Below are 22,760 nucleotides of genomic sequence, written 5' to 3'. Positions count from 1 at the left end.
TTCACACATTTTATGACATACAAAAATATACACACACAAACCCAAGAAGTCTCCTTAGGTGGTTATGTATTTGGAAGTGTTTTGTTTTTTTACATATAAATAAAATTGTTGGCAATGATAAAAATGGTAGGAATATCACAAATTTGAATGCACACACATAGAGAATATAACAGATACACAGAACACATACACACAGTCACTGACAGGCACACGGGCAAGGATAAGAGAGCTTCCTTACCTTGGCTTCCACCAGATTGATGCGTCCACTGTACATGTATTTCCTTAAGGCATCAAATGCTTTAGCAGAAGTATTCTGCAGTTCTATTTTCTTGGTTCCTGGCTGAGACTCCAGCATTCCGCCGTATAACAATGCTCTGATGAATTAAGAAGGAAATAATCAGAGACAACAAATACATCCAATTTATGGTTTAGTGAGACAAAGAAAGCAAGTACCCATGTCCCTTGGGAGAGGAGGTCCTGACCACTGATGGTGGGAGGAGAAAATGAAACACTGGCTCAGAAGTTCCTCTAGTAAGAAGCAGGACATCGTGATATCGGTTACTTATTCTCAAATTAGAGATTGACATTGATGGTGAGAGGAGAAAATGAAACTTTGGATTCAAAAGTGTCTGAGTAGAAAGTTGTACACCCTATCACAGTAACTTATCCCTAAACTAGAGATCCTGGTTCGAATGGTTACAACAGAGTCAATTCTCTGCAAAAGAATAATATTCAAGGGCACTCAGAGTGGGACCATAGTTTAAAGCATAACCCTTTAGCATTCAGTTTACTTTGTTCAATCCTATGTTTATATAGTCACATTCCTTTGAGTTACCAATGCATTGTCTCATAGCTTTGAGATTTCAATGATGTAATTGTTTTTAGTTTTAGAATGACATTGTGGGATAGCTGTGAGAAGCAGGATCTGGCCAGTTTGAATATAAAATAGAAAGAATATTTGGGCTGGATATGGCCAGTTTAAATGCTTTTAAGGGTTAAAGTTTGCAACCTTAACATCTTACACCATGTGTGATTAGCAAAAGACCCACAAACCAATTCATTATAACCCTGGGAACCAACATAGCTGCATCCACATGGTCTTCAAACTGTTAGAAACAGTGTCTAGATCTTCTCAAATCCTACCCTACTTTCTTCAAAAAACAAAGAATACATTGGATAAGGTAGTATTAGATAAATAAATTGAGATGGTCATGATAGGAATACCTGAAATTATAGGCCTGCTCACTGAAGGCTGATTTGGAGCTAGACAACAATCTCTTCACAGACACACTATTTTCTCGCAGTTCCTTTTCTTTTCTACATCAACAGTCTCTGTTCCTCCATCCTATCAGATTAGAAACCCTCAATCCAGCCATGACCACTACTGCCTCATTTTGCTTGCATTGTGTCTCTCTATGTTTACCTCCCCACCCACCCTAAATACCTCACCTGATTCTTTCTCTCTAGAACTATAACCCTAAGAATTTCCATCTCACCCATTTCCCCACTAAACCAAACATCAAATACCTCAATTCCACCAATGCCAACATTCTAAAAGAACCCAACATTGCCTCTCTCCTTTCTCTAACTGAAGATGGCAACTAAGAAATTCCTGCTCAAACTAGCACTGTAGAATTGCAACACAAAACCTCTGATTCCAACTCTTTGAAATCATACAGAAGAATTGATACTTATCTAAATGTCACCGTGACCGTGACCGACCAGGCTATCAGATGTTACTACACATTGCTGGTCACAATGCGCTACACATTGCTGGTCACAATGCGTTTCGCATTGTTTTAGCCTTCGAATGACACCACCCCGCTGGCTAAGTGAGCAGGCCAACAGAAGAAAGAGTGAGAGAAAGTTGTGGCGAAAGAGTACAGCAGGGATCACCACCACCCACTGCCAGAGCCTTGTGGAGCTTTAGGTGTTTTCGCTCAATAAACACTCACAACGCCCGGTCTGGGAATCGAAACCGCGATCCTACGACCGCAAGTCCGCTGACCTAACCACTGGGCCATTGCACCTCCACTTATCTGAATGTAATTAGACAAATTAGATGTTTGTCACACTGATTGAAAGCTTTCATGTGAATCATCGGACCATTTGTTACTCATCCAACCGGCAAATATTTGTGGGTTTCTTAATAAAGCCTAACCTGACCAAAACACAAAACTTACAAAATTACAAAAATAAAATAAAAGGAAGCTGTTTTATCAAAAGGTTGTAAAGTAAAGGGATATCAAAATATTAAACTATAAAAGAAAACCAGGAGCATCTTTGTTTACCAGTTTAACTCATTTTGAGGCAAAAATATATTGAACTTAGTAATGTACCACCTAACTAGTTCACCAGTACTTTATTTTATCAATCTTGGAAGGACAAAATATAAAATCAAGACCAATGTTTGATTGGTGTACTCTTTTACTCTTTTACTTGTTTCAGTCATTTGACTGCGGCCATGCTGGAGCACCGCCTTCAATCGAGCAACTCGACCCCGGGACTTATTCTTTTGTAAGCCCAGTACTTATTCTATCGGTCTCTTTTGCCGAACCGCTAAGTAACGGGGACATAAACACACCAGCATCGTGGGACAAACACAGACACACAAACACACACACACATATATATATACATATATACGACGGGCTTCTTTCAGTTTCCGTCTACCAAATCCACTCACAAGGCTTTGGTCGGCCCGAGGCTATAGTAGAAGACACTTGCCCAAGGTGCCACGCAGTGGGACTGAACCTGGAACCATGTGGTTGGTAAACAAGCTACTTACCACACAGCCACTCCTGCGCCTATAATGATAAAAACAAAGTATTTTTTTAATGCATATAGTTAATTAAAGTGAACCTGGTGCATTGCTGGTATATTCTATTTTACCAAAACCTAGTGGATAAAAGACAAAAATCAGTCAAAGTCAACTAAAAAGAAACTTTTTTTCATTTTAAATATATTTTTTTAAAAATTAAAATGGAAACCAACCTGAAATAGTCCGATCTTGCAGCCAAAATGACTTTATGACATTTAAAGTTAACGCCTTCTACACACAACACTATGTCACTGAACTCCGACTTTTCAATCAAATCAGCAAGGTTCTCCGACAGTGAGTTAACATGATCTACAATCCCCGAGGGAAAAGCTGATCGTCTCAGGTAATGTTCAGGGGTCTGTAAATTCAGTCCTCTTCGAGTCAACCACTGCAAATAGGAAAAAAGTTGGGTTCGAAAGCAGCTGTAGTAATTATCAGAAGGAGTTAATCATGCATACAATAAAAGACTAGATGGTCATAGATGGAATACTTTTGATCATTCGTCTATTCACTCAGGTATCACCTGATACTAATAACAACACATCATTATTTAATGTCCATTTTCCATGTTCGCATGGGTTGGATGGCTTCACAGGAACTGACGAGGCCAGGGCTGCCCCAAGTTTCACACTGTTTTGGATTGGTTTCTACAGATGGATGCTCTTCCTAATGCCAACCAATTTACAGAGTGTACCGGGTACTTTTTAATGTAACACCATCACCAATCCTTTTTAATGTGGAACTAATTACCAGTCCTTTTTAACATGGGACCATCACCAGCACTTTTTAATGTGACACCAGCACTTTTTAACATGGAACTAATTACCAGTGCTTTTTAACAATGGCACCATCACCAGCGCTTTTTAATGCAGGACCATCATCAGCGCCTTATAACGTGGCACCATCACCAGCGCTTTTTAACGTGGCACCATCACCAGTGCTTTTTATATGACACCATCACCAAAGAGAATTCAGGACCAACCAGAGCTGTGGTTCTCAACCGAGACCCATATGGCCCTTGGGGGTCTATATAAGATTTTGTTGTTAAAGTTTATGTGCAATAAACTAGGTATACATCTACAATACACAAAATAGTTTAACAATTTTTTTATGCAATTCCTAATATTTAATTATAAAAATATAATTTTTTTAAACACCAAATGGCTGGTGGGCGATGCATCTGGGTAAAATGGGAATTGAAGGGATCCATAGGTAAAATTCTAGATTTGAGATTTCAGTTATGTGTTTGTTTAATTTTAGAATGACATTGCAGGGTAGTTCCGAGATGCCTGACCTCACCAGTTTGAACACAAAACAGGTAGAATATTTGAGCCTGATCTGGCCAGTTTGAACGCTAAAAGGTTAAGAATGACTAAAACAAATTAAAGATGATGCAACATACATTCTATCAATATTTTCTCACTATTATCACAACTACCATCATTAATGACCACTCAGATTATGGTTTCACTACTCACTAAATTATGATGCAAGTGGTTGAGTATACCACAAACCACTTATACAGTCTCAAGCAAACTCAGTGGGACACAGCCTGAGCCAACACTAGACCCAGACCCTCAAATCAGAGGTACAGTATGATGTGCTCAACACAGTTTCCATCTATCAAATTCATACCTGAGGTTTGGAGTCACACCTACCTATAGTAACATACATACACACACAATTTATGTATATCACCAGATTCATTTAACATCCATTTTCCATGCTGGCGGCAGAGGCTGGATGGCTTGACAGGAGCTGACTAGGCTTCACTGTTTTAGCATGGTTTCTACAGCTGGATGCCCTTCCTAATGACAACTACCTTACAAAGTGGACTGAGTGCTTTTCACGTGGCACCAGCACTGGTTATGTCTGTTCTGACATGGTCTGTACAGCAGGATGCCTTTCCTTATGCCACCTACTTTACAGAGTGGCTTGGGCGCTTTATACATGGCACCAGCAAAATCTGCTTTAGCATTATTTTTACATTGGTTGCCCTTCCAAATGCACTTTAATGTGGACTGGATGTTTTTTTTTTCATGTGGAACCAGCATCAGAAGGGTTACCAAATAACTTGCAATGCATGGACACACACACACACACAATTGTTCTAACATTCACTTTTCCATGCTTGCATGGACAGATGGAATTCTTTGAAACAAGATTTTTTTATGACTAGATGACTTTCCTGTCAACAACCCTTAGCTATGTACAAGTAAGCTAATATTTTCTGGATATGTTTTCACACAAGAAAAATTAGTGATACCGCTTGTATGAAGTACAGGAACACCAATACACTCACATGCATACCCAACGGGATTCTTTAAGTTTCCGTCTACCAAATCTGCTAACAAGGCTTTGGTCAACCCAGGGATCATCATCATTGTTCAACCATGGTCGAGACAATGGAATTTACCATGCTACGCCAGACTTCACGGTCCATCATGGCATTACGGAGGTCCTGTTGCTGGATGCCTGTATCCCTGGAGATTACATCAGGGTAGGAGAGTGTGCGCCCTCTGGTATTGCGAGCAGATGGCTTCCAGAGGAGGAGAGTAGAAATTACCTCGTTTTCAGCTCTACAACAATGTCCAGCAAACTGGACTCTCCTACCTTTCACAAGAGATGACACAGGGCTACAGTAGAAGACACCTGCCCAATGTGCAATGCAGTGGGAACTGAATTAAAAACCATGTGCTTGGGAATCGAACTCCTTCACACACAGCCAGGCCTGCACAGAGTGTTTTTCTGTAACTCAAGTTTGATGCTAAACAGATGAATGTCCTGTTTTTATCGAACCTAAAACTTACTGAAATAAAAGCAGTCGTATTTATAAAATACAATATGTTCTTCACTCTAAAATATTGAATACTTTCTGTTTTGTGAAACCACTTATAAATTATGGCTGAATTCAGGTTTAAGCACACCATGTAGCCCATCCTAACTATTTTATTTTGCAAAATTTTCAGAAAAGTTTTGCAAATTTGTGTTCTACATATTGAAATTCATATGATAATGAAACAATTCTTTCTTCATATTTTTTTTAACTTTCCAAAAGTTCTGCTCTTTTTCGGGTTTTTTTTGTTTGTTTTTTGGGGTTTTTTTCAATCAGAGTTTAAAATACAGTTAGAATTTTTGGCTTAAATCCTAGCAATGGGTGCATCATCATTTCATTGAATGTATTTATGTAGAGAAAAATATTGAAAAACAATACATGTCAGAGTGACAAAGAAACGAGGAAGGTATCAGGTGGTCGTGAGATGTGCTAAAAACAGTTAAATCGCCCATAGATCACAATTATTTTTTTCTTTTTGGGGATCTTTTCTGTTTGAATAATCGTATGAATTCCCGTATGTAGAACACAAATTCGCAAATTTTTTCTGAAAATTCCAAAGAAATTTAAAAAGTTATGAGGGTCTATATGGGGGTACTTAATCCATAATTCTGTCCAGGTTATTGTAGATATGAGATTGTGTGCGTTTGTTTACATCCAACCATATCTGTTGTCTCCATTTGTCCCGTAACTTGGAGGTTAGACGGAATAGGGAAAATAAAGTAGCAAACGGAGTTCTGGGGTCGATAATATCAACTAAAACACTCGAAAGGTGGTACCCCAGCATGGCCACAATCATGACAAACCAGTAAGGAAAAAATTGTATCCTGGTGATAAATTAGTGCATCGACCAAAACATTTCTTCTACATGAATTAGAGTCACTTCTGGCCATAGTTAATGCAGTGAACAAATGTAAGGTTCAGTGGGAACGTAAATACCGACGCTATTGTTTATAAATCTTTATATATAAAAGTGAGGTTGTGTGCTGTCTGTCTCCTACGATTTAGATTCCTAACTACTCTCACATTTTGCAGTGCAGTGTAACCAAAACCGGGTAACTTATAGTCGTGATTCATGTCGAGCCCTTCTGGGTATTAGCGCGCGTCTACGATGAGTCTACGATTTAAAAAAAAATTTACCATCATTTTTTTCCATTTTAATGCATTTTTTCGCTATTATATAAGGGAAGTAACTCTCTAAAAATGTCTACGATGAGTCAACGATTTTTAAAAAAAACTTACCATCATTTTTTTCCATTTTAATGCATTTTTTTGCTATTTTTTGGCTATAACTCTCTAAAAAGCTTATATAGTTATTTCCCTTACAAACCCGAGCAACGCCGGGCGATACTGCTAGTATCGTATAAAACAAAATAAATGACCCAAAACAATAAAATGAGACGTTTCGATGGAATTTCTCTACGTCAATAGGAGGAACACGAACATGCCACAGAGATTCCATTAGTCTCTCCACGTCAGTATATAAAACAGGAGCAGTACGCATGCAATGTATACACATTCCCAACAGATTCTGTTATTCTCATGGTGTGTATATCCTTACTGCAATCAAACCTTCAGTCATGCGTTTATTACGTGTAACACATTTTATACATTCCACACAGCCTCAAAGTGTATGTATATTTTGTATATTTATATATACACAACTACACTTATTATACATTCACCAGGTGTTTTAGATGCCATAAACAACAAATGCTACCTGCCAATTAAGACACCTGTGTAATGACGACCACACAACTAATTCGGCAATTTAGTTACGTCAATAATGGCCTTTATAAAAGGTAGGAAGGTCGCAAATTCATCTCAGTTACACACACACACACACACCCTCACCAACACACCACACACAGACACACATTCAGGGGTTGGAAAAAATAATGGAAACACCTAGCATCATATCTATAAAATATCTATAAAACCGTCAAAAGCTTGTTTATTTTTATGTTTTTTAATTTTTTTAATATTAGTGTTGCTTAATATGTTTTGCTAAAATTGCTGTTTATTTTCAGATATCATCAGAAAAAGGTAATTAAAATTCATTAAAATTACAGATATATTGGACTTTCAAAGAGATCAAATTGTTGGTGCTCGTATGGCAGGTGCTAGCATAAAGAAAACAGCTGAAATGTTTAGTGTATCAAGAAGTACTGTCTCGAAAGTAATGACAACCTTTGAAAAAGAGGGGAAACTCTCCTCGTCGAAACAAAACCAAAACTTTCTCATCTTTGTTGTTAACACAACGTTTCGGCTGATACACCCTCCAGCCTTCATCAGTGTGTCTTGGGGAAATTTCTAACCTGGGTTCTCATTCCTAGGGTATTTTTCCACTACACCATATGCCCATGGGCATATGGCGTAATGGTTAAGAGCGCGGGCTACTAAGCCCAAGATTCCGAGTTCGATTCCAGGCAGGGACCTGAATAATAATAACAATAACATCGAAAAATACCTTAGGAATAAGAACCCAGGTTAGAAATTTCCCCCAAGACACCTGATGCAGGCTGGAGGGTATATCAGCCGAAATGTTGTGTTGATAACAAACAAGATGAGGACAAATATCTGTCAAATGTAAATAATGCATTATGGTGCATTTTAGAAAAACAAGTAAGGAGTCGTTCTCCACCATCATCCCTACAAGAACTGGAGACTGTTTTAGCTGAAGAATGGACAAAATTTCCTTTGGAAACAATTCAAACTTTGTGCGAGTCCATACCTCGTAGAATTCAAACTGTTATTACTTCTAAAGGCGATCCTACCCCATATTAAAATAAAAATTTATTTTAATATGGGGTAGGATCGCCTTTAAAAATTTTAAGGTGTTTCCATTATTTTGTCCAACCCCTGTACATACCCAAAACATACATATACAGATAGACATACCCTATATCCAGGCAAAGGCCACTCGAGCGATCGTCATAATTCACCCCTCCTCTGGCCCACAGGATAGTATCTCTTCTCTCCGCCTTTCCTACCGCCACTACAATGGTCTCCTCAGAGCTGGCTGGTCCCCAGCCATATGCTCTCAGCCAGTCCCGATGCAATAGTCGCATCACCTGTGTTGTATCCAACCGACGACCCTCTCGGAGGCCTTGCATTAACCACTACTCCTTATCTTTCATTTCCAGAAAGTTGACCCCCCTGAGACCTCGAAATGTGGTCATTCTGTGGTCACCTGATATGTTAGAAATAGCAACCAAATCTCCCTCAAATCGCACAAATGTCTTGGGGAAAGGAAAGGGAACATTAGATAATACATCCATAGATGCCCTAGATACCGTAACGTTTGCTTCATTATTAAACATTAAAGATTGTAAGGGAGTCTTGAAACTAAATACTACAGTTAAGGAGTGGCTGTGTGGTAAGTAGCTTGCTAACCAACCACATGGTTCCGGGTTCAGTCACACTGCGTGGCATCTTGGGCAAGTGTCTTCTGCTATAGCCCCGGGCCGACCAATGCCTTGTGAGTGGATTTGGTAGACGGAAACTGAAAGAAGCCTGTTGTATATATGTATATATATATATATATGTGTGTGTGTGTTTGTGTCTGTGTGTCCCCCCCCCTAGCATTGCTTGACAACCGATGCTGGTGTGTTTATGTCCCCGTCAAGTAGCGGTTCGGCAAAAGAGACCGATAGAATAAGTACTGGGCTTACAAAGAATAAGTCCCGGGGTCGATTTGCTCGACTAAAGGCGGTGCTCCAGCATGGCTGCAGTCAAATGACAAACAAGTAAAAGAGTAAAAAGAGAGAGAGAGAGTTAAGGAGCTTTAGCAGGGATGACCTAAGTGATAACACTGCTACGAACTCACGAGAATCTCTACGTTATCAACACAATCTGCTAGAAATAGCAGATGAATCACTTTTTGATCATAGCCATGTCGTATAAAGGATCCTTTCGCAATGCTTGACAGGTACTTATTTTATGGACACCAAAAAGGATGAAAGGCAAAGTCGATCTCGGTGGCATTTGATCTCAAAACGAAAAGGACGAAATTCCGCTTACCCTTTTGTCCGGCATGTTAACGATTCTGCCAGCTCAACACCTTTATGATAATAATAATAATCAATTCTTTTATTGGCCACAAGGGCTGACAAAAATTAATTATAACATAAAGGGACAAAAAAGGACGAAGGGTTACAAAGGGTTTTGTCCGTTTGTAAAAAAAGCCGTGTAAAAACAATGTAACAACGAAAAATTATAACAACGAAAAACTCCCAATAGGGGGAGGCGTTACGAAAGGTTCCTGGTGGGAAAACCCATAAAAGCCACACGCAATAATAAACACGGGAAGGTTGCCGCGAGAAGATTTTTGATCGTATGCTTATTCGACCAGGGGCTGACCTTGGGAAGCCTCTATGAGATGGTTCCACCTTTTATAAATAACACCCAAATTTCTCTCATTTCAACCTGCGATGTCCTAAGGACACGTTTTGACAACGTAGTCTTAGATTGCTCCAGCATGGCGAAATTGCTTTTGATCATGCCAATAACAACTAAGTACTGATAGATATTTACTTCTGACACTCCACCGCTTTCTGAAGACTGCCAGTAATAAATAATAACAACAACACGAGGAGGAATCTCTGACGTCTATTTTTGGTAATGAAATCTGGTATGATTTATATGACTGATATAATATTTTTAATGGGATTCACTTAATCCGTACTGGGGAGATTTTGAAGAGCAATGAAGATACTGTAAAGAAATAATCGTGGCTGTTCCCTCATCATAGAATCGTAACAATAATCAAAATAATAAATGTTTGACACATCAAAGACACAAACAGACATTGGTGCGACGGGTGAGAGAGAGAAACGTCAAGTGGGTCGATATTTCGCGGTTTTTCTCCCCCCATCCCCACCTCCGACATTATTATTTAACGTTAACAAAAATACTATGGCTAAGGTTCGAGACTGGATCCTCCGTATTCGGTGTCAAAGGATTGCAAAGATGGAATAAGTTGTAGAAATTGCTGCTGTTTACGTGTCTGAAGTGACGGCAAATATTTTGATGTCGTATTTCATGTATGGAGGACCAGAAGAGCCGAAAATTCAAATTCAGGTGAAATGATTATAATTGTAAAATCAGTGGTGAGTGAATGTTGTCGTGGCTGTGTCTTATATTATTGTTGTAACTGTTTTCAATATATTATTTTTAATTATAAGGCTGTTAATATAAACACAAAACCACACGTTTGACGCGGGGGGAGGCCATAGGTGGATCTTTTTTGTTTGGCTGTAAATGCAATCGATTTCAGTACTTGACCAGCATCTCTTCGAAACCTAAGGAGGGAGGGGAAAACGAACCAAAGATATAAATGGTTTAAACTAAATACCAGTTTGTCTGCCACTCTTCATAAAAATAAAGCAATAACACCATACGACACTCAGATTTGCAGGTTGGGTGAGAGAGAGACGTTGAAGTGGCAGTCATACAATTCGTTAAACCCGTCGTCGGTTTTGACCCTCTAAGTAGGCCCCGAACCTTTTTGTATTGTTTTGTTTTTTAAGAAGCGTTAATCCAATGCTTTGTAAATCTAATTATATACAACTTACCTAGACATTACAACCCAAATATCTTGGTTTTCAAAACAATAATGAAAGCATTACTTCAATAATATTGTTGTTTCACTTATGAAAGATTTTGAATGTGCTGTCGTTTCAGTTTATTAAAAATGAAAATGTAACTATGTAAATATAAACCTTTTTTTTTTCTTTTTAATTCGGAGAATAACTTTTATTTATTTGCCACAAAGTTCCAAATAATCCATAAAAACGTTACAAAATTTGGGGAACCAAAAAACCATGAGAAATAGAATCCTTGCATGTTCAAAAACAAAAATGAAATGACTGGTTTCAGTCAATTGACTGCGGCCATGCTAGAGCACCGCCTTGAATGGCTTTCAGTCGAACGAATCGACCCAAGGACTTTTTTTAAGCCTGCTATTTATTCTACAGGTCTCGTTTGCCGAACTTCTAAGTTACGGGGGTATATAAATATATATATAAAGCAGGCTTCTTTCAGTTTCCATCAATCATATCCACTCACAAGGCTTTGATAGGCCCGAGGCTACAATAGAAGACATTTGCCCACGGTGTCATACAGTGAGACTGAACCCGGAACCAAGTGGTTGGGGCGCAAGCATCTTACTACACGGCCACGCGTATGATACACATACAATACAAATCCAAAAACACAAACATAAGGGAAGATACTTTGGTTTGGAATTTGGATTTTAATGTGGTTTTGTATTATATATCATCATCATTTAACATTCACTTTCCCCACTGACATGGGTTGGACGGTTTGACAAGAGCTGGACAGGCAGAAGACTGCACCAGGCTTCGGTGTCTGTTTTGGCAGGGTTTTTTTTTATGGCTGGATGCCCTTCCTAGCACCGACCACCCCACTGAGTGGACATTATTTTTTTTTCATTTTATTAGAAAATCTGCAGTCTATAACATCATCATATATATACATTCACCCAAATTTTGTAAACCATTTTTTAGCATTTTTGAAATTTGTGGCAAATAAATAAAAGATATTCTCCATATTAAAAAAAAAAGTTTACATTTATATAATGTAAACTAAATTGTATTTGTACACTTTTGAAGTGTATATATATATAAACTAAATCTATTTAACATCCCAATTTGGTCTGCAGGTCCTTTTACTGTTGATCACAGAATTAGGACCAGATTGGTTGGTCCGAGTAGAATTTCCTCTCAAAAATCACAGAGGTCTTGATAAAAGTGTTACCATTCCTCAATTGACTAAACCAGTATTAATAAAAAAGGGATCTAACCAATCCCTAGGATTCTGTGAAAAGATATTTCCAGGGTTCCATGAAATGAGAGGTCTTTTAAAAAAATTTATATTAGTTATTTCTAATATTTTTAATAATAAAATTTACTAAAATTTGATTTTATAAGGCAAAATGTCATTCTCCATTTCCCGACATGTTATTCTAAGTTCTATTTTCTTTTTCCTAGATGAATAAATTTTCTCTTTAAAACTATTTTTGTTTCAGGTCTTTAAAAAAATTTACGGTTGTTGGGGTTGGAACTTATTCCTATATTTTACATACCCCTCTCTCACAACTGTGGTTAAATGGGGTTAAAAAAAAAAGGCAAAACTGGAATATTGTAGGCAAATAATGTTTGGTGCCTTATAGCGATGTTTTCTGAATAAATTTTAAAATTTACCGTTTTCTGATAAATCCCAAGGTTATCACCTTTCATCTTTCCAGAGTCGATAAAATAATGGACCGGACAAGTAGTGAGTTGATAAAATTACCAAAACAATTCCCCACAAAATCTGTTTTCTACTTAAGTTAGAAAATCATTATTAAAAGTACTATTTTCTAGTTTTACCACAAAGTCAGTAATTTTAGTGGGTGGAGAGATGAATCGATTTCATCGACCTCAATATTTTACTGGTACTTTATTTTATCGCCCTCGAAAGAATGAAAAGCAAGTTTTCCCTATCGAAAACAACTCGCAGTCGATAAGAAAATACCAGTCAAGCACTGGGGTTGATGAAACTGACTTGCCCCCCTCAGCTGAAAATTGCTGCCTTAATTAGAAACATTTGTAAGAAGTAGAAGCGGAATTCTGGTTTAAACACCCCGTATATCGTATTTTAAAGTGTATAAGGAATCCTTTTTGTCAACAATGAGGTAAAATAAATATGGTAGTTTCTTATATATGGATAGTATTATAATCCCTTACAAAACTTTTTTTCCAAATTTTAAGCCCCCAAAATTAGGGGGTTCTTTATACACGAGGGTTCCTTATACACGTTAAAATACGGTAACCCTTCGTAACTTGGGGGAGGGTCAGAAAAACTTTGCGAATTTGTGTTCTACACACGGGAATTCATAATATTATGCAAAAAAAAGTGTGATATAAGGGCAATTTAGCTGGGGTTTTTTTAGAACATCTGGTGACCACCCGATACCTTTCCTCGCTTCTTTGTCACTGACATGTATTGAGGTTTTTCAATATTTTCACATTTAATGGAATGATAATGCACCCAAGGGAGGAATTTAAACGAAAAATTCGTACTGTCCATATTTTTAAAAAATCGAAAAAGAGTAGAACTTGTAGGATTTATGGGGGTTGTGTGGTGCGTAAATCAGAACTCCGTCGAAAATGAAACTATTGGTTTGGGTAAATAATATGACCTGTTACAGGTAATTGACAGAGATTATTGGATCAATTCTGACCTCCACTTGAAATGCTATCAGTGACTACTGACACAGAGATAGAAACAAGATCGATATAGGTCTTTGCTGCTGAAAAAAAATTCAGGGGGTTTCTGGATGACCAACACATCTTGTTAAAGTTTAGTCAGGGACGGCAAAGAGGCCAGACTGAACACCTACTCTGAATATTCACAACAGAAGGGACCTCATTTAGCGCAACCAAGAGCCAGAAGGTAGTGGTGGTGGCTTTCGACTGGATTAGATTTACATCTCAACAACTGAGAAAGAACTTCCACATAATTTCTGTCTACCAAATTGCAAGCCAAGGTTTTGGTCAACACGAGGCTTATTTTAAAGCACCATAAGTGGAATTGAACCCGAAAACATGCAGCAACGAAACGAAATTATTAACCACACGGTCAAATGTCTGCCCCTAGAGTATCTAGGACAACATGATCCAATCTGTCCTTTTAATTTTTCTTACGACGACAGGGTTATTCGAGGGAGACGTGACTCCACTATTTCCAATAAGTCGAATGACCACGAAACGTTCCCATGTTGGCAGACAAGTTTCGATTCCTAGTCGTAGACACGCTGTTTCAGTAAACTAATATCGTTACTAATAATAAATAATTTCAAAAAAATCCCATGAATCAGCATTATTAAACTTAAATGTTAGACACAAACATTATAAAGGTAAAGAATCTTAACAACGCAAAAAATGAAAACACTACAGTTTACGTAAAATTATAACACGTTCGGGATTCCATACTTTGTAACTGAAAGCAGAACCAGTAAACGTTAAGTGTGGCCACGTCTTTTTTTTTTTTTTTTTAATAGAAGAAAATAAAATAGTTCTTAGGTAATATATAAGAAGGTTGAATGGACAAAGACTCGAATATAATTAAAGTGTATGCTTACATCATCTGAACTGGCATCAGTACCTCCAACAGAGGACGATGTCGGTTCTAGGACAGCTCTGTTGCCCGACATTACACCGAAACCAATTAAATTAACAGGCTTCCGGCAAGGGCAGATAATTCAAACAACATATGAATATTCATGAGAAAAAGTGCTTTGAATGGAAAAGTGGGCAAAGACGAATAGCTTTGTTCCAGTTGTTCGATCAAAGTGGCTCAGTTTTCCAAAAGATACGAGTACTCTTTGCGTTATTCTAGAGTAGAATCGTCGTGATAAGATGTGTCATGAAGCTGTACCTTTTTGAATTAAAGAAACAGTACGTTCAACGGGTTATCTCAGTAAAACTCCAGCTAATTTCCATCACAATACTTGGGTCGATCCAAAACTGGGATAAAAGACACTAGCTCAAGATGCCAGAGCGACCCTGAGAGTTTGTGATTCCAAAGGGAATTTCTGAACCATTTGGCCTCTACTTTCTTAACACACATGCATGCGCGCACACACACACACACACACACACACACCACACACACACACACACACAACACACACACACACACACACACACACACACACACACATATATATGGCGATCTTTCGTTACAAGAACACTACTAGGCTTTGGGATCTTTTCGCTTTGACCGGCAGATTTTTTTAATAATTTCTTTGTAACTAAACACTTTTAAACTTCGTATAATGGTAGTGTGTTACGTAAAACACCTTTTTCTCTTGGCTTTCTTGAGAAAATTCTGTAGTTTGTAAGTTATTTGTTGTTTAATTTCGGCAATTTCGACCAATCAATGACGTCTATTGAGGTGAATACAATTATTTGCGGTGTCATATGAATTTTACAGGTACGCTGTAAGTAAAGTGAGGGTTGGCAACAAGTATACTGAAGAATTCAGGGTAGAGGTAGGGGTCCATCAAGATTCAGTCCTCAGCCCCCTCCTATTTATCATAGTCCTCCAGGCAATAACGGAGGAATTCAAGACAGGATGCCCCTGAGAGATCCTCTATGCTGATGACCTTGCTCTAGTTGCTGAGTCACTATTAGAACTAGAGGCGAAGTTTCAAGTATGGAAACAAGGATTAGAATTGAAGGGCCTTAAAATTAACCTAGCTAAAACCAAAGTCCTAATATGTAGGAAGGCAGGCAAACCACAAATCCCTTCAGGTAGATGGCCCTGCTCAATCTGTAGAAAAGGCGTAGGTAGAAACTCTATAAGATGTACCCAGTGTAAGCTATGGACACATAGGAGGTGCAGTAATATCAAAGGAAGGCTAACTGGGAAGATAGTTTTTGTATGTGGAAGATGCTCGGGAGCAATAAACACTGAGAATGCGCAGAGACCAACTTCCACTACATTCCAGGGAGAAAAACTAGAAGTAGTTGATAGCTTCCGTTACCTAGGTGACCAAGTCAGTAGTGGAGGTGGGTGCGCTGAAAGTGTAGCTGCTAGAATAAGAATAGCTTGGGCAAAGTTCAGAGAGCTCTTACCTCTGCTGGCGACAAAAGGCCTCTCGCTCAGAGTAAAAGGTAGACTGTATGACGCTTGTGTATGAACAGCCATGCTACATGGCAGTGAAACATGGGCTGTGACTGCTGAGGACATGCGTAAGCTCACAAGGAATGAAGCCAGTATGATCCGATGGATGTGTAATGTCAGTGTGCATACTCGACAGAGTGTAGGTACCTTGAGAGAAATGTTGGACCTAAGAAGCATCAGATGTGCTGTGCAAGAGAGACGACTGCACTGGTATGGTCATGTCGCAAGAATGGATAAGGACAGCTGTGTGAAAAAGTACCACGCCCTAGTGGTTGAGGGTACCTGTGGAAGAGGTAGACCAAGGAAGACCTGGGATGAAGTAGTGAAGCATGACCTTCAAACTTTAGGCCTCACCAAAGATATGACTAGTGACCAAGACCGTTGGAAATATGGCAAGCAAAATGAAACTATAATTTCATGGCCTATGCCAGGGGCGTAACCAGCCCACTTATGTGTACCTTTTCCTTCTTTAGACACTAAAACTCTTGCAAAGACCTGTTGAGGCAAGTGAAATCAATCAAAATCAAATTCAATGACTGGCATCCGTGCTAGCTGGGGCAAAGAGCACCATATGAGCGTGATCATTGACAGAGCGGCTAACCGGCTTCCGTGCCAATGGCACTTAAAAGGCATCATTCAAGCATGATTGTTATCAGTGTTGCCTTACTGGCACTTGTGTCCATGCTAGTAAGGTGCCAAGAGCACCATCCAAGCGTGATCATTGCCAGAGCAGCCAACTGGCTTCCGTGCCAGTGGCACGTAAAAGGGCACCAATCGAGCGTGATTGTTACCAACGTCACCTTACTGGCACCTGTGCTGGTGGCATGTGTAAAAAGATTCGAGCGAGGTTGTTGCCAGTACTGCCTGACTGGCCCCTGTGCCGGTGGCACGTAAAAAGCACCCACTACACTCTCGGAGTGGTTGGCATTAGGAAGGGCATCCAGCTGTAGAAACTCTGCCAGATCAAGATTGGAGCCTGGTGCAGCCATCTGGTTCGCCAGCCCTCAGTCAAAATCGTCCAACCCATGCTAGCATGGAAAAAGGACGTTAAACGATGATGATGTTGAAGAATCCACTGTTCCATGGGCTCCATCATGTAGATACCAATACTGAGGATGAAACGGAGGTACCAGTAGGAAATCCAATTCCATATTGATTTAATCATCTACCAAATCCATGCTTTGACCAGCCTCAGGCCTTAATAGAAAACACTTACCAGAGTGCCACACAGTGGGACTAAACCTGAAGCTATGTGGTTTGGAAGCAAGCTTCTTACCCCCACAGCCATGCCTGTGCCTACAGTATAAGAGTTTAGAGGCTCTAAGAGAAAGAGCCAATGAGGGGAACTTCTCTACATCATTTGACCTGTTAGAAATACTGTCTTAAAAATAGAATACATGAGATAATGTTGTCCATAGTTAAGATGAGTCTCTATAAATTTTAGCTTGGGGGAGAGCTGGTAAATTAAGTTTAATTTTAAATGGACCCCCATTAATAAATGATCAGTCATTTAAACAAAGTAACAAGGAGTTTTCAAATTTAAACTTTTGGGGTTTTTCTGTAAGTTTTGGCAAATTTAAAAACAAAAATTATGATAGGTTTCGCATCAGAGTAAATCACTAAACAAACATCTCTCTCTCTTTCTCTCTCCCTCTTTCTCTCTCCCTCTTTCTCTCTCTTTCTCTCTCCCTCTCTCTCTCTCTCTCTTCTCTCTCTCTCTCTCCTCTCTCTCTCTCTCTCTCTCTCTTATTTTGCACATGTACTTTTGTTCAAAAACTTATTGTAATTCATTTCCCTAATTGCTGTGTGTGTGTAACTACAGGTGTTTTACATGGAGGAGAGTAATATATATCTAAATACAGGTATGTCAGCCTCAGGACAAGCCCCTCCAATGGCGGGGTCTGCATTAGTCCCACCTTTATCACAACAGCAAATGCATGGTCAGGCAGGTCAGACCAATCAGCAACAAAACACTCAACAATCCAACATGCTGCCCCAGTCAGGTGGTGGAATGTTATCCCAGGGAGGAAGCAGTCAGTTACCAAGTCATGTCGCACGAAGCCAACAAGGTGGTCAGCTCCCTAAAGAGGTGAATAGTGTTTCCTTGCGTCGACTCGGTCAAGAGATTGTACATGACACAGTACAAAGAGCTGCAGATATCTTCGGGAGTCTGAAAACCATATCAGTAAGTTTGCCAATAATCTTTTAATTTTTCATCATAATACTTTTTGCTGATTTCAGCCTTTATTAAAAGACTAATTGATTTTAATTTGAATAATATCATCATCATCGTTTAACATCCCTTTGTCCTTGCTCACATGGGTTGGATAGTTTGAAAGGAGCTGACGAGCCAAAAGCCTTTGCCAAGTTCCAATGTCTGCTTTGACATTGTTGCTCAACCTAATACCAACCACTTTACAAAGTGTGCTGGGATTTTTTTTTTGCATGGCACCAGCACTGGTGAAGTCACCAAGTACTCTCAAGAGAAGAGTCTCCTTTGGCACAAAGCCAGCAATCTCAGGGGAAGTGTAAGTTGATTATATCGACCCCAGTTCTCAACTGGTACTTATTTTTCATTGGCCCTGAAAGGATGAAAGGCAAAGTCAACCTCAGCAAAATTTGAATTCAAGATGTGAAGATGGATGGAATGCCACCAAGCATTCTGCCAGCGCACCATCTTCAGTGGGGGTTTAATATTGAAGGATATGAAAGTATGATAGAGGGACAAGAGCAGGTGTCTTGCTGAAGAGGTGAATATAGGGTTTCCCAATTAGGGGAAAATAAAAAGAGAAAATCTGGAAAAAGGTGAACAACTCTGTTAACCCTTTCATTACTGTATTTATTTTGAGATGCTCTGTGTTTCCTTCAATTACTTTAAATATAACAAAGAATTTAGTAAAATAACTTGGTTATCATTCAGCTAGTGTTAGGAACATAAATTGTGACTAAGGTTTGGTGGAAGATTTTAATTCAAAACTTATGTAAACAAGACATTTGTACTCAGAGCCAGAGCCGGTTTCAGCCGGGCTTGTAACAAAAGGGTTAATCAATCTGTTTCTTCAATCAAGTTTGGTTAATTGATTTTAGCAACACATGTCAACCATTTAGCCATAAAGTAAGATTCTCTTTATACAGTTTTGCCTTGTCTCTCCTTGTATAGTGATAGAGCATGGCTCTCTATGTAGGTCAGCATATAGGAGCTGTTACTTGTCCTTAGTTCATGGCTTAGATTCCGGCCACAAGAGTAACACAGCGTTACATTCTTCAACAACATGTTATTTTCATGTGTACTTTCTATGTGTTTGGAAGCACATCTATTTGTAAAGTATTTCCATGCAGCAAATAAAACAGATACAGTCAAAGAAATTTTGAATCAATAAAAATCACACACACACACCAAAAAATAAGGTTTTGATTGGAATAAAGCTAGAAAAAAATATTTCACCCTAAATTGTTATTGAAAATATCAATGAATGCATCAGACTTTTTTTTTTTTTTTCTGTAATTAGTTTAATGCAATATTTCTTTGTTGCAGTTGCCTAATGGTGCTTCTTATAATGTACAACAATACCAAAAGAAGAAAAATAAACTTGATGATCAAATGAGGATTTTGAATTTAGGTTTCCGCAAACTATGCATCATCTCTGAAAAAGTAGAAGAAAGCACTGGTCCGAGAGAAGCAATGTTTTCTTCTGAAGTAAGAATATTTCGATATTTTAAATTATTTCTATTTTTGAACTTATCGCATAATTCTTAAGATGCTTTTTTCCTTTCATCATGGCTGCACCAGACTCCAATCTGATCTGGCAGAGTTTCTACAGCTGGATGCCCTTCCTAATGCCAACCACTCCGAGAGTGTAGTGGGTGCTTTTACGTGTCACCGTCACGAGGGCCAGTCAGGTGGTACTGGCAACAGCCACGCTCAAATGGTGCTTTTTATGTACCACCTGCACAGGAGCCTGTCCAGCGGCACTGGCAACGACCTCACTCAAATGCTTTTTCATGTGCCACCAGCACAAGTGCCAGTAAGGCGACGCAGGTAACGATCCCGCTCAAATGATGTTTCAGAAGAACTATTTAAAAAATCTAATTTATTATTAATTAGATCCTTCTTTGCTTCTCTATAAAGACTACTTTTTGTACAAAATATAAATCTTTTATTACTGTTGTTATTCTGGATCAGACCTGATTATGCAATCTGGTGATGAAAGGATTTCCAGCTATGACCATCCTGACTTTTTTTTTTCCTGATGCTTCCTTCTGTTGTAAAGTAGTATGCTGTGATTTGAGGCAGATTCAGCTGCTATTTCTTGCAGATCAAGCACCACGTAAAGAAATCCTTTGTTGCCATTCACGGTATCAGCTCCCCTGTTCCTTTCCCACTCAGACCGTACTCCAGTTACTACAATGTCTCCATAATTACTCCCATCACTTATATATGTCACCCACATAACAGAAACTCTCAACCATATTTTCATATCTGAGAAATTCATAGACTTTCTTATCAGTTGCTAAATGTCACGTACATTTAGTACAGTAAAACCATTGTTCATTATTAATCTACCAGAAATTCCTTTTGTATACCCATTGCTTGTATAGAGTCTAGAGCAGTGAGTTACTGTTTACTCTCCTTATCGATCAGGAAAAGCAAGCTTAGTGCTCTGTGTCAACAATTAGGTCTTTGCTGTGTGACATGTTGTCCTTTGGACTCTAAGCTATAGTTTCATTTTTGGATCATATTCTACAACTCTTTGGTAGATTCTAAGTTAAGAATCAGGGCATTAGCAAATAAAAATGCCAAAAATCATCCAGTTTTAATCTACTGAAGAATGAAAACAAGTGGTAGAGAGCTGATGAGAGGGTTTTACTGAAGACTATTATTCCTCATTATTTAATGTCCATGTTCCATGCTGGCATGGGTTGGATGGTTTGACAGATTCCAGTGGGCCCAACAACTGCATTCTGGTCCAGTGCCTGCTTCAGCATGGTTTCTATGGCTTCCTAAAGCCAACCATCTACCACCTAACAGTATGGACTGAGTGTTTTGTTTGTACCATCTGCACTAGTGAGGTTATCTTGCAGACTGCAAGACTATAAACCAAGGAAGTCGATAGGGGTGGTTCAAGTATGAGAGAAGGGTGGAGAGCAGGTTATTATTGTAGAGGAGTTACACAGCTATTCACAATTAGAAGAAAGGGTGAGAATGGTCAGGTGGAGCTGCAAAGAGATAAATAGTAGTGATGAGGTGTCCAGGTGGCCCCCTCAAGGTTTGAGGTGAGTGGGGAGAGAGGAATTAGGAATTTGGTGGATGTCTTTTTACTGAATTCTTCACAGAATTCACTGTCAGTCCTCACCTGCTTTACATAACTTTACCTAGTCTCAGAAGCCATTCATTAGTAATTTTTTTTTTGTTTTCTTTTAAAATTGCACATATTGCTATTTCAGTAATTTATTTTTTTGATTTCAGTAGAATCTTATACCAATTTGTAACAAGGAATATAACACTGAATTCCTTCGAGATGCTGAAAAACATAACCTTTACCAAATTGTTTCTGAAGAACACAGAGACATGGTTGAAGTAAGTTTTTGTCTTTGAGTCTGCTTCTGTTCCCATTTTAACTATTTTGGACAAACTGTTTTAATTCGTAACTAAAATTCTATTCATTTATATTCTTTTTTTCTTTCCAGCGAATACAATTGAAAAGCTGTCAACTGAAGGAAGTTATTGATCACATCTGAACAATAATTTGGGAGATCAATACAATTGATCACTATGAGAAAAACTGACTGATTGATTGATTTTCTATGAATCATCCTGAAGAAAACTTCCATTGGTCCCCTGAAAGGTTATATGTACCATGCTGGACAGCTGAACTTCAGTTTGCACTGGACTTGGTCAACATTCCACCATTCCTGATCAAAACTGACAATATAAGAATTTACTCCAGATGTGCTGCATTTTCTAATGCGCACAGTCCGCCTAAGCCAGTTTCCTTTATCTAGAATATAAATCTGAAGTTGTTGCAACAACAAAGAATATTTACTTTGTGTCCAACAATAGGATATTTAATTCTTATAATAAAAATCTTTGTAAATATCACCAAATATATTTGCCATTAAAGTTTACTTTTTTAAACTTTATGGCTGGTGAGAGCTGTGCAAGCCATGTACAGGGATGCTGTCAGTAAGGTGAGGGTTGGCAACGTGTACACTGAAGAATTCAAGGTAGAGTTTGGGGTCCACCAGGGTTCAATCCTCAGCCCCATCCTATTTATCATAGTCCTCCAGGCAATAACGGAGGAATTCAAGACAGGATGCCCCTGGGAGCTCCTCTATGCTGATGACCTTGCTCTAATTGCTGAGTCACTATCAGAACTGGAGGGGAAGTTTCAGGTGTGGAAGGAGGGATTA

At 38.8% G+C, this 22,760-nt stretch overlaps 2 protein-coding genes across 2 annotated transcripts in view; one reads left to right on the top strand and one right to left on the bottom strand.

The window, feature by feature from the left end:
* LOC115223546 (BTB/POZ domain-containing protein 9) overlaps positions 1 to 14,926 on the bottom strand; it is a 31,319-nt gene extending 16,393 nt beyond the window's left edge. Inside the window, exons 1-3 of the mRNA XM_029794182.2 lie at positions 14,803 to 14,926; positions 2,995 to 3,209; positions 239 to 374 (exon numbers count right to left, since the gene is read on the bottom strand). Coding sequence (XP_029650042.1) covers positions 239 to 374; positions 2,995 to 3,209; positions 14,803 to 14,874 — 423 coding nt within the window. The 5' untranslated portion in view covers positions 14,875 to 14,926. The remainder of the gene's footprint in view (positions 1 to 238; positions 375 to 2,994; positions 3,210 to 14,802) is intronic.
* Positions 10,464 to 22,490, top strand: LOC118767663 (mediator of RNA polymerase II transcription subunit 30-like). Its single transcript, XM_036512586.1, has 5 exons — positions 10,464 to 10,736; positions 18,172 to 18,534; positions 19,885 to 20,046; positions 21,820 to 21,927; positions 22,038 to 22,490. Exons 1-5 carry the CDS (start codon positions 10,686 to 10,688, stop codon positions 22,086 to 22,088), a joined length of 735 nt encoding a protein of 244 aa, XP_036368479.1. The 5' UTR covers positions 10,464 to 10,685; the 3' UTR covers positions 22,089 to 22,490.
* The last annotated feature ends 270 nt before the right edge of the window (positions 22,491 to 22,760 follow it).

The sequence above is a fragment of the Octopus sinensis genome, linkage group LG23 (genome assembly GCF_006345805.1).
Source record: "Octopus sinensis linkage group LG23, ASM634580v1, whole genome shotgun sequence".
Lineage (NCBI taxonomy): Eukaryota > Metazoa > Mollusca > Cephalopoda > Octopoda > Octopodidae > Octopus > Octopus sinensis.
The sequence above is the reverse complement of the archived record's forward strand: the minus strand, read 5'-3'. Positions and strand labels throughout refer to the sequence as shown.

What these genes read in the sequence shown, in the direction of transcription:
- LOC118767663 (XM_036512586.1), top strand. Translation starts at nt 10,686, where the DNA reads ATGTCGTATTTCATGTATGGAGGACCAGAAGAGCCGAAAATTCAAATT. An exon ending in AGCCGAAAATTCAAATTCAG is followed by an intron (nt 10,737 to 18,171) that starts GTGAAATGATTA and finishes GTGTAACTACAG; the next exon opens with GTGTTTTACATGGAGGAGAG. An exon ending in AACACAGAGACATGGTTGAA is followed by an intron (nt 21,928 to 22,037) that starts GTAAGTTTTTGT and finishes TTTTCTTTCCAG; the next exon opens with CGAATACAATTGAAAAGCTG.